Source organism: Mirounga angustirostris, unplaced genomic scaffold (genome assembly GCF_029215605.1).
Source record: "Mirounga angustirostris isolate CCGP_5_RB_7025 unplaced genomic scaffold, mMirAng1.0.hap1 SCAF_10, whole genome shotgun sequence".
In the NCBI taxonomy this organism is placed as follows: domain Eukaryota; kingdom Metazoa; phylum Chordata; class Mammalia; order Carnivora; family Phocidae; genus Mirounga; species Mirounga angustirostris.
Window position 1 is genome coordinate 34,307,816 of NW_026991718.1, and position 12,704 is coordinate 34,320,519.

At 39.1% G+C, this 12,704-nt stretch overlaps 1 protein-coding gene across 6 annotated transcripts in view; it reads left to right on the forward strand.

Annotated features, from left to right (window-relative positions):
- MTA3 (metastasis associated 1 family member 3) overlaps positions 1 to 12,704 on the forward strand; it is a 172,647-nt gene that overhangs the window by 85,678 nt on the left and 74,265 nt on the right. For all 6 annotated transcript variants that reach the window (XM_064572163.1, XM_045884488.3, XM_045884487.3 and 3 more), the window contains one exon: positions 10,553 to 10,655. In XM_064572163.1, coding sequence (XP_064428233.1) covers positions 10,553 to 10,655 — 103 coding nt within the window. The remainder of the gene's footprint in view (positions 1 to 10,552; positions 10,656 to 12,704) is intronic.

Genomic DNA, 12,704 nt, shown 5'->3' on the forward strand with positions numbered 1-12,704 from the left:
GAGACAGTAAGAGGGAACACAAGCGGGGGAGTGGGAGAGGGAGAAGCAGGCTTCCCGCTGAGCAGGGAGCCCGATGCGGGACTTGATCCCAGGACCCTTGGATCATGACCTGAGCCGAAGGCAGACGCTTAATGACTGAGCCACCCAGGCGCTCCCCACCAAAATGTAATAATAGTGATTTTAAGTTTAAATGTTTTATCTTTTTGTCATACAGAAATTTCGAATTTATTAGTCTTTTCCTTTAAGGCCTTTCATGATTTGCATTATTTATAGAAAGGCCTCCACTTTTACTTTTGCCCTCTGATTATTAAAACATATGAGTTCTTCCAGGAGCACCTGGCTGGCTCAGTCAGAGGAGTGTGTGACTCTTGATCTCAGGGTCGTGAGTTTGAGCCCCATGTTGGATGTAGAGAGTTCTTCCATTGGTTCTTCTCTCTCTACCTTGCCCACTTCTAAGAAAATGTGTGCAGAAGAGTCAAATCAACAGATACTCAAGAAGGAGTCTGTGAACTGTAGTACACATGGGTGTCAGTGGTGGTTGTCGGTAATGCCAGGCTACAGACATCTTTGTTTTCATGAACTTAAATACCAGGAAAGGTCAGTCAGTAAAGATTAAGCTTGAAGAAAAGAACGCTGTGTCTTTGCTCACCTGTGTTTGGAAATGATTTTGAACAGACTGGGAGTAATGAACCAGTTTTTTATAGGCTGAGAAATTACATTTACTGGTATTCTTCTCTGTACAAATCAACTTATCTTCCAGAAGTAATTTTTATGTTTTTAGTCCTTAATGTGATGTTAGACTTACATCACTGTACCTAAGTACTTGTTCACTAAATATTATTTTATTTTTAAAAAACTTGATTTTTAAATTTTACAAACAATGCTGTAATGTGAATAATGGATAATTTGGTGCTCCGGATATAACTGGCAAATAAAGTAGAATTGCTGAGTCATAGGGTATGTGTGTTTGAAATTTTATATAAAATGCCGAATTAATTGTCTTCCAGGTAGTCATTTACAGGTGGGTTTTTTTCCTTGTTTTAATTAAGGTATAATTTATATAAAGTACATCCCACCCTTTTTAGTGTGCAGTTCTGTGAGTTTTGAACAGAGGTATATGTTCCTAGTGAGATAGTTCAGCAAGTCCATCTGTGCACAAGCCAAAGCCAGGAAGGTCCGTTGTGTCCATGTGTGCATAAGGCACCTAGCCCAAGTCCTGCATCCCCTAAGCAGTCTTTGTCACTCCTCCCTGAATTCTCATCCCCCCCATCTTAGAACTGTGCAGATAGGTCGTTCATGTTATCTTTTATACTATTTTTATTATTTGACCTCAGAAATTTAAAAATCAACATCTGAGCTTTTGATTGTGTGGTTCTCCCTTAAGCACTGAGCATAAGCCTTGGTGTATAGAAAGCCTGGAAATTTTTGTGTATTGCTCATGGATAAATGTTGAACCCAGGTAATGAAGTGGGATGTTTCAAGTAACAGTGGGCAGAAGAATCAGATCATAGAATCTCACAAGATCCTGTTTATCTGAAAGACTCTTTAAATATGGTATTTACCCCTGAAAGGCATAAAAGCTGGTTAAAGTTACATAATTTAGAAAGCATATCTACCTAGATTAGTATTTTAAAAAATGATTTTAGGAAACAAAATGATACAGAAAATGCAATAATTTATTCTACAGTTCTTCTCAAAATGGACTTGAAGTTCTTCTGGGTGAGAGGAATGTTTCTTTTTTTTTTTTTTTTTTTGAAGAGAGGAGTGATTTTTTAAATAAAGATTTTATTTATTTATTTGACAGAGAGAGACGCAGCGAGAGAGAGGGAACACAAGCGGGGGAGTGGGAGAGGGAGAAGCGGGCTTCCCGCCGAGCAGGGAGCCTGATGTGGGACTCAGTCCCAGGACCCTGAGATCATGACCTGAGCCAAAGGCAGACGCTTAACGACTGAGCCACCCAAGTGCCCCGAGAGGAATGATTCTTAACAGCTTGTGACATTTGGGGAGTTATCTGAGAAAGGCATACTTTGTATTTAGAAAATGTGATTAAATGTTCATTAATGTAATAGATCTTTTATAGTTCTTTAACAAGTATTAATTACCTTTAACATAGTGTTTCTACTGGCAGTCTTCTGGGTGGGTGGTTTATAAACTTTACTTAGGTAATAGAACGGTTTCCCCTAATGAAACACTACACAGTATGACCTTAAATAAAATACGAAAAGCCAGGTTGTTGTCGGTGAGGTAGGAGAGAAGGCCTCTTGGATCTCTCGAGATACCCCAGTGAACCTTCGGATTGAGAGAAGGACACGCTGAAGGCCGCTGTTCGGTACTCCCCTTCTAGAGTCCTGTCTCTTTACCCAGAATCGCCAGAGAAGCCACACAGTTAGAAGTGCATAGGACAAAGTCCCTTTGCTACATAGCCTAACAATGGGGCTCGAGTATATTCTTTTTGCTTCTTCCCATTTTTTAGATTTTAAAATTACTTTATTGAAAATAATAGGAATTGTGGTAGAAAGTGCAATTATGCTGAAGCCAAAAAGTAGTAGTCCCTCAGATCATCCCTCCTTGCTCACTGTCAAACACTGTTACTAATTTAATACATTCTCCCTGTTTGTTACATAACTGTATTATATTGAGATCCATGAAATTATGTTCAGTGTTTTATTGTGTGATAGATCCAAGTTTATCTATCTCTTATTATATGTTTTATGGTAGGGTAAGTTTCCCCTCATTGTTCTTTAAAATTTCCTGTGTGTTGGTGGGGGCAGGGTGCGGAGGTATCTCATCTCAGAGATTTTTTTCTGACTGTTGAATTTTTTTTAACAGTCAGATTCTTCTTCCCCGATTTCATTAGAATTCTGATTGTAATTTTTTTAATATTTTCTATTACTTTGGGAGGTGACTGGTCATTTCATAATATTGAGTCTATTCCTATGGGTCTACATGGGTCTGTCTTGAGGTTTTTATTCTGTCTCACTGGTTTGTTAATATTCTAGTAACTCACTGTTTTAATTATAGCGACTTTGTAGTGTGTGGTAATAATCTGGTGAGGCTAATTCCCCTCTTATTTTTCCAAATAAACTTTATTATCAGCTTGGATCTTCCTTACTATGTTTATTGGAGTTTCAGTTCATTTTTAAGTTAATTTAGGGAGAACAGACTTTTGATGGTTTTGAAAAATCTTAATTAGAAATAAGGGATGTGTTTTTCTCTGTTCAAGTCTACTTTTTTGGGTCTTGTGGTTTTGTTTTATTTTTCTTGATATAGTCATATAGATTTTATACATTTCTTGTTAAGTTTATTTTTAAGTTTATAATTTGTTAGCTGTAAGTATTCATCTTTAACAAAGAAAAACACCATATTTTTCATCATAAATGAAGAAGTGACTTTGGATTCTTATTTCAGCTTAAAGCATTTGGCATATCCAGCATGTTTCATTTCACTTGTAATCAGGCAACTCACTAGATGCAAGATTAAAAGGACCCCCTTCTTTTTTGTAATTAATATATTTTCAGGGGAGAAGGGTGTAGGGTGGCAAATAGGTCATCAGCAGTTAAACCAGTCTTGGAAAACATGGACATTACCATCATAGAAACTCCTATCGTAGCTAGTACCTGTTTGCAGGGAAATTAAATAGCAGAAATATCATACTCAGGAACAGATATTTAGGACTTGCTGCAGTCTGGGTTTACTAACCCTTTTGATACTCTTGAGTGGGTACGTTTTGACCAGTGGCCAGATTCTGATTTGCACTGGCATGGGATATAGAACTTGAATTAATATCCTGAGTAGGTGGCAGCACCAGCACCATGCCGGAATATATTCCAGGCTTGCTTTGTTTGTGAATGTGTCTTGATGGATTCTAAGACATTGTTGTGGCATTTGTCTTGCTAGTGAATAAATCTTTTTGTAGCTTCAGAATTTTTAAATTCACTTATGGCTACCCACCACCTAATAAATTCTTGAGATCTAGAAAGATCGGTATGTAGTTTGCAAAGGAAGGTAAAAGTTTCTTTGAGATTTTAAATCTTTTATTGACTTTGAATAAATCACCTAGCGAAACTTGCATTGAAAAAAGATGTGCTGGTGGGGAGTTTTGATTGATTTCTTCACTGTATTATTTCACTGTAATACCGAAATTTTAAGAAAAATCTGTTTACGTATTAAAATTTGTAACTGCTAAAAAGTATTATAACATTAAATTAATAAACTCGAATGACTGGATTTACAGATTTGGGTAAAACCTGGCAGTAATCAGTTTAGCTGAGTAACCTGGGGAAAACTAACCCCTTGAAGTTCCCATTTTCTCCTCTTTAATAATAGTGTATGTGCACACATCCTGGTACTGTGATGATCCGATGAAGTAATTCCTGTAAAGCATTTCTCAAAGCACCTGACTCTCCTTGTTCGCTGCTGCAGTTGCTTCTCGCCTGGCCCCCACTGCCTACTGCTACTAATTAAATAACTCTTGTGGATACTTGGGGATTTCGGGCGGTATCTATCTTTGAGAATTAAAGAATTAAATTAGTATAGTCTCTTCTGCTACAATACATGCTTTTGAAATTTGAATTAGTTCATATGCAGTTGATAAATAGGGAAATATGAATGTAGTGTGGAAGTTGGGTCAATTTATAGGAGACTTTCCCCAGCAATCAGGGAAGCAAGTGTTCTTTTTTTTTTTTTTTTTTTTAAAGATTTTATTTATTTGACAGAGAGAGACACAGCGAGAGAAGGAACACAAGCAGGGGGAGAGGGAGAGGGAGAAGCAGGCTTCCTGCTGAGCAGGGAGCCCCATGTGGGGCTCGATCCCAGGACCCTGGGATCATGACCTGAGCCAAAGGTAGACGCTTAACGACTGAGCCACCCAGGAGCCCTGGGGAAGCAAGTATTCTTACAGATAAAGAGAGTTGAAGAGAAAAAAGATGGAAATTCTACAAGAAGGGCTTTCCTCTAGTACAAGTAGTGGCTGGTTTAGTGGCCTCAAAATCTGTGGCACTTTTCACTATGGTAAAACTACATGGGGAAGCGTAAGAGTCCCAGATGAAGGGGGGCTTGCAGATTTTTCACCCAGTGTTTAAGAAGAAACCCTGTTTTTTTTAATTTTGTAGAAACTGTATACACTGACCTACGTCGTGGTGGAAGAAGTGTGAGTCCGGGGTTTAAGGAGATAAAGGGTCAACCAACCTTTAGTTTTGTTGCAAATGGTGGTAGAGACTTAACTGTGCTAGTATTTTTATTAATGACTATTACTTTTTTTTTTAAATACCCTGGTTACCAAGTATAATAGGTTTTCAGAGTTTTGTTTTAAAACAGTTTTATTTGTTTTTTTTTTCCCCCCATAAACCCTAGTTTTCTAGTGTGTAATTTTGCAGGATGTGCTTTTCAACAATGTGGTGGCTGTTAACTAAAGAACACCAGCCTGTTGACTGCAACCATGTAGAACAGTAATTCTCCACCCAGGGGCAGGAGACATTAGACAGTGTCTATGGACATTTTTGGCTGTCAGAGCTGGTGGAGGGAGTGGGGCATGGGGCACAGATGCTAGTGGCATCTAGCGAGTAGAGAGGCCAGGGATGCTGCTGATCATCCTGTAATACGCAGGACAGACCCCCACAAAGAGAGTTACTCATCCCTAAGCATCGGTAGTGCTGAGGCTGAGAAACCCTGCGGTAAGGGCTCTTGGCAAATAGTCAACAGCAAATGCTATTTTTGTGTTAATATTTATGTCATTATAATAATACTTAATTCTGAAATACAAGTGATTGTGTGATCTAGTCCATTTCTATGCTTTTGATTATTTTTGTGCCAGGACAACATTGTTTAATTACCGTTGCTATATATTATAATCCCATCCAGTGTAGTCAATTCTTTTATTATTCTTTTCATAATAATATTGTTTGATTTGCAGATATTAATATTCAAATAGTTTTATTGGCTTCCAGAATTAAATTTTGTGAAATTTAACCTATTGGGGTACTTGTACAAAAAAGATAGCCTTAGGATTTTAAATCTTTAGTCTTTTTGTCCTCAAGTTATCTTTGAAAGTTTTGTAATTTCTTTATATAAACATAACTCCCAATTTTATTTCTTAGTGTTTTATATTTTTGTTGCTGTAATAAAAAAATATATTTTTACATTATATTTTCTTTGGAATGGCACTTGAGTTTTTTATATTCTACTTTTATTGTGCCTTTCTGGTTACTTATTCTTTCATAATTTATTGAGATATAATTGACATATGACATTGTGTAAGTTTGTGTACAATTTATATATATATTGAATTTATATAATTTTTATATTACTGCCATAGCTTAGCTAACACTGCTATCATATCACATAATTATTTCTTTTTTGTTGTGGGAAGAATTAAGTCTCTTACCAACTTTGAAGTTTATAGTATTGTTGACTTATAATCACCATGCTATGTATTGAATCTCCAGGACTTACTTAACTACTAGTTGGAAGTTTCTACCCCTAAACAACATCTTCCCAATATCCCCATCCTCTAGCCTCTGGTAACCACCGTTGCACTCTCTGCTTTTTGTTTTTTTAGATCCCACGTATTTGTCTTTTTAACTCATTATTCCTTTGATTCATAACTTAAAACATTGGCCAGAACTTTCAGAACAATATTAAATAAAAATGGTGACAAATGGCGTCCTTGTGAGGTTCTGAATTAAATATAACATAAAAAGTATAGTACTCTGATGATTGGTACAAAGGAAGTGAAAATGAATTGTGTTTAGAACAAAGAATATTTCCAGTTTTCTAGGAAAGGTCCTATAGGATGAATTCCATACAGCTTTAGTTCTTCAGGGTCTTTGAACAACATCATGTGCTCTTAGATGGTAATACTGAAGAAGTATTTTGTCCATATTTCCTTCCTTCCTTCCTTCCTTGTCCATATTTTCTAGAAATCTTAAAATATAGCTGGAGGGTTAGGGCTATCACAGTTAAAATCATTGCTGAATCTTTTTTTTTTTTTTTTAAAGATTTTATTTATTTATTTGACAGAGAGACAGAGACTGCAAGAGAGGGAACACAGCAGGGGGAGTGGGAGAGGGAGAAGCAGGCATCCCGCCAAGCAGGGTGCCCGGTGCAGGGCTCGATCCCAGGACCCTGGGATCATGACCTGAGCCGAAGGCAGACGCTTAACGACTGAGCCACCCAGGTGCCTCTGAATCTCCTTTTTTTTTTAAATTATGAAGAATTTATGAAGCAAAAACAAGGTGCTGTATACACTCATGCAATTAGTTGGTAAATACATTTTTTTTAAGAACTCAGAGATTAGGGAGATCGTCATGGGCTGGTGTGGGACTAGATTGGAATTGTGCAGATTATCATAAATGGAGATGGGAAGTGAGATTATTACATTGACTACAATGAACATGACCAGATCATGAAATTAATCTTGGTCCTGTCTCTGGCTCATACCACAGTTAACTAAGAGCATTCCAAAGATTATTGCTAGCTTGGCTGAGAATTTAGTTTTATAGATTCTAAATAGGTTTATAAAAGAGGTTCTTAAGTTTTTCCCCTGTGAAGAAGTGATCACACTGTGATATGAATGTAATTAATTATATGGTGAACCCAAAATGGGAAATTCTCATTAGCTGAGAGTGACTGTTTGATATGGAACATTTCTGCATTTATTCTTTTGTTGTTGTTGCTGCTGCTGTTCTCATCCCATGGCATTGTCTGCATTTTAAGTATTAGTATGAATGCATCCAGGAGTGTTTTATTCTTGTTTGCAGCAATTTTATTTAGAATTCTTATACTGAATTATCTTTCTTTTTTTTAAAAAAAGATTTTTATTTATTTATTTGAGAAAGAGAGCGTGAAAGAGAGAGAGCCTGAGAAGGGGGAGGGGCAGAGGGAGAAGCAGACCCCCTGCTGAGCAGGGAGCCCGACAGCAGAGGACTCGATCCTCAGACTCCAGGATCATGACCTGAGCCGAAGGCAGTCGCTTAACCAACTGAGCCACGCAGGTGCCCCCTGAATTATCTTTCTGCTGTATGCTGCAGAATATATGCATGAGACTGAAATGTATCAACTTAACTAACCTGAATTTGAAAGTAAAGTTCAGTTTTACCATGACATTCTGGAGTATATAGTGTAACTTATACTTAATACTGAATAGTATCGTCATTTAATCATCTTGATTTCATTTTATCATTATTATCTTTTTTTTTTTTTTTACCATTTTACTATTAGGATTTATCTTGTTTTATTATTCAGAGATTACAGGGAAGTGTAAGTGTGTCATTCTACTTTCTCAGGTTTCATGCAGGTTGCAAATTTTTTGGGTTTTAACTGAGCTAATGTTGAATGTCTTGGCTTAGATTGCTGAGAATTGTAATCAAAAACAATAAAAAATGAAATCCTTTCAAACACTTTAGATCTCCTTGGCCTCGTACTCGCTCTGTTCTGCTTGTGCTTCTTTATGTTGGGGGTGGAGATTGGCTCTGTGGTTGAACAAGGGGCAAACTGGGCAAGCCCCACCCTGACAGTGGTGGCTGACTTCGGAGACTGCAGGTGGAAAGGCTGGGTCTGCCGCCCTCCCCTGCCCCCTTTCTCCTGCTGAGCCACTGATACCTGCTTGCTCCTTTACTAGGACTGAGCACAGTAGAGCCTCATAACCAGGCTTTGTCAGTCACCAGGGATGTTTAGCTTTAGAGTGTATCATCAGTGCCAAGCGCTCTGCCTCATGTTATAGATGCAGTGATCAAAAGTAAAACAAAGGCAGCCCCAGCCCCCAGCCTAATGAGAAATCCATGGCTATAAATCAAACTCCCAGTTGCCTCCCAAGTCTCTTTTCCTTTATTATCCTTTCTCTGGACATTAGATCCTGCCTGACGGTTACATTTCCTTGAGAGAGATTCCTAAAACAAAGCATCCTGCATTATTGTCAGTCTTTTCCTCAGCCCTCACTGCGTTAGCATTCCTGCTTTCTCTTCATGCCTGCACTACCAGTTCTCAAGACTTGAAATCTACCCGCCAGATAGATCTCTTCTTTGCTCTCCTTCGGCACTGTGACGTATTTTGTCTTTGTCAGGTAGCTCTGTAGAGCAGATCACATACCATTGCTAACTGTGAGATATGAAGTTTGGTTCTGGTCTTGTCACTCTCCTACTGAAAAGGCTAGTGCTTCTCATTACCTCGCCATAAAATCTGTCTAGAATCTTCAGTAGTATGTTCATAACCCTCTTCGTTATCTCCTCCCATTCCTCTTAATGTGCTCTGGACAAAAAGAGCTGCTTTTCTCGATATCACATTTTATTTTATTTTATTTTTTTAAAGATTTCATTTATCTTTTGACAGAGAGAGTGACAGCGAGAGAGGGAACACAAGCGGGGGGAGTCGGAGAGGGAGAAGCAGGCTTCCCGCCAAGCAGGGAGCCGGATATGTGGCTTGATCCCAGGACCCTGAGATCATGACCTGAGCCGAAGGCAGACACTTAACGACTGAGCCACACAGGCGCCCCTTTCTATCACATTTTAAAGCCACATGATTTTGCTCACGTTCTCATTTCTTTAAGTCCTTCTCCTTGCCAGTGCACTCAGATCCTTCAGTTCTTTTTTTTATTTCCCCAAGATTTATTTGTTTATTTGAGAGAGAGAGAAAGTGCGAGCAGGGGGAGGAACAGAGGGAGAGAATATCCAAACAGACTTGTGCTGAGTGTGGAGCCCAATGCAGGCTCGGTCTCATGACCCTGAGATCATGACCTGAGCCGAACCAAGAGTCAGATGCTTAACCAACTGAGCCACCTAGGTGCCCCTCAGATTCTTCACTTCTTAGCAGATATGCCACCCCCTTTATGACATAATTCCCTAACTAGTCTGAAGTGGTTTCTCTAATCCTCAGAATCTTACAGCCGTTTCTTTCTTTTTTCTTTCTCCTTTCCTTTCCTTTCATTTCCTGCCCTCCGTCCCTCCCTCCGTCCCTCCCTCTCTTCCTTCCTTCCTCTCTTTCTCTCTCTCCCTCTCCCTCTCTCTCAGAGAGAGGGAAGGAGAGGAGGGGCAGAGGGGGAGAGAGGGTCTCAAGCAGACTCCCCGCTAGTACGGAGCCTGACATGGGGCTTCATCTCACAATCCTGAGATCAAGACCTGAGCCAAAACCAAGAGTCAGACGCTTAACTGAGCCACCCAGGCACCCCACTTAACAGCCATTCCTGTATGTCCCTTATGACATCTCTTTCTTTTTGTTTGTTTCATAGTTACTTATGCGTTAGTTTTACCGTAGTGAAAGTGTCTCATGGGAGGAGTGTTTCCTTTTTTGTCTTTATATCCCTCTGCATGAGGCTTTGTGCCTCACACATGCAGCAGGTACTCAGGAAATAAAGGTTACTGATTAAATGAAGATCTCATGTGGTTGGTTTGGTTGCATTATTATCAGTTCACTTACAAAGTGTTGTCCATCTGCTGTCTGAAAGAATGTACCAGAACCACAAACATTAACCTTCCATTGTGAATGCTCTGGTGACCACAACACCGTATGTGACAGTTGCTTTGTTAAGTAACAAGACTCCATTTCCTTTTTTCTCGGACAGGAGAATCAGATGAGAGGGAACAGTCCAAATTGGAAGTTAAAGTTTGGGATCCAAATAGCCCACTTACAGATCGACAGATTGACCAGTTTTTAGTTGTAGCACGGTAAGTATGGCACTGTTGACTCAAAAGATATCTTTTCTTTTAGAAAAGAATTTATAGGTGTATGTATATTCCTTTCCTTGTATTCTACCTTTTCCACTGGTTGTGTTCTTTTTCTAGTTATGTAAGAAGACCTAATTATGTATCACACCACTTCCTAAATATGATGAACCATTAGTTTTTGTTTGAGAATAGATTTATTAATTTACTGATTAAGAAAAATAATGAATGCTTCTTGTAAAAATTTGAGCACTAAGGAAGAGTTATAAATGAAAATGAACAGTATAAATTTCTTCCTGTGTAAAGAAAAGTATTACCCAAGATGAGCCCTAGCCCTGAAATCCCTTCTCTTTAATTAGAGCAGTTATCTCTTTTATTCTAGACCAGGATTATCAGGTGTCAGTAATAATGTGCACCTCGAATTCCACTTATGGCACTTGCATATGAGTAGGGCCTATTGCTAAGCATATGGCTTTCCTTTGAGAGCTTTAAGCCTGGCTGCCTGACTGGCTTGCCACCACCCCCACCCTTCCACCCCCTTTAAGAAAATGAGTGGGACAAAAATTTATTTTTATTTTTCAATTATAAAAGTTAAAGATGCTCATGGGAGAATTACTGTAAAGCAGAAGGTAAATGAGTTTATCATAGCATTGTAAATAGTGGAAAAATTGATAAATAAATTGAGTCATATTCCGTGGTGGAATATTACTTTACAACAGTGAAAATGAATGAATTAGAGGGATATATAGCGAATAGGTGAATCTCAAAAATAATGTTGAATGAGGATACACACGGTATGATCACTTATAAAAAGTTTTACAATGTAAAAACAACGTCTGATTTCATGAACGGGCATATAGATACACATGCTTATTATATGTATGTATGAGTTCTGGCGATGTGTATAGGAGGCTTTAAAATTTCTAATATTTATTTCCTTAAAAAATGAACGAAACGTGGCAAAATTTTAGAATCAGGTAGATATAGACATGATAGAAGGGTCTTCATTATGTTCTCTAATATTCTGGTGAGCTTTTATCATAACACAAAGGAAAAAAGGGCCTGAGTCCACCTTAGCACTGTCCATAGTGCCTGTCTCCGTGGAAGTCACACATCATGTTGGCGGCTGGGCATTCAGACTCCAGCGCCCACACTCGTAGCCACTGGTGATCGGATGGGGGCCTGAAGTACACTGTTGGGGAAGCCAGTCCAGTGGATAGATGGGATTGAAGATTTGGGAGTGGCAATGAATCATTGGTGGAACCACTGGCCTGGAGACTCCAGACAGGTTACCCAGATCTGGGGTTATTTAGTAGACCTTGCAGTTTCAGATTTGATTTTCATTGTTTTTTCCCTTTCCTGATTGCCATGGACCATAACATTCCCTTTTTCCTTGAAGCCAGCATGAGAGGCACCAAAGAGATGCATCTGGTGCCTTTTTCAATTTTTGTCTTAAAAAAGATCTTCTAAATACAAATTACGGCCATAGCCAGATACCATTACACGTCCCACCAGAATGGTTAAAATTTAAAAGGCAGTGCATGAGCTGTCGTGCGGGTGGGCGTGTAAGTTGGTATAGCTGCTTTGCTGTCAGAGACATACACATCCTTTACGTTTCACTCCTGAGTGTATACTCCGCACTGTGCACCAAAGGATACATACGCAGATGGCATCAATGGCGCTACCCAGGTAGCCCCACCTGGACACAGATGTCCATCAGCAGCAGAGTGGGGGTGGGGATGGGGCATCGTACAAAGAAACGCTCCATGGCACGGAAGATGAAGGAACGCAGCTATAACCAGGAGCACGCACGAGTCCACAAACGTATTTTGAACAGAAGAAGCTAGATGTGAAAAGAGTACGTAGTCTGCACTTTTATGAAGTTCTCAGATGAGCAAAACTAACCCATGTGATTAGAATCCATTATGATCGTTCTCCTTTGGGAAGAGGAAGGGAGTACAGATCGGGAAGGAGCACGAGGAGTCTTCCGGGTGCTGTTGCATTCTGTTCTTTCCCTGGGTGTTAGTGACATGAATGGGTTCACTTTGCAAT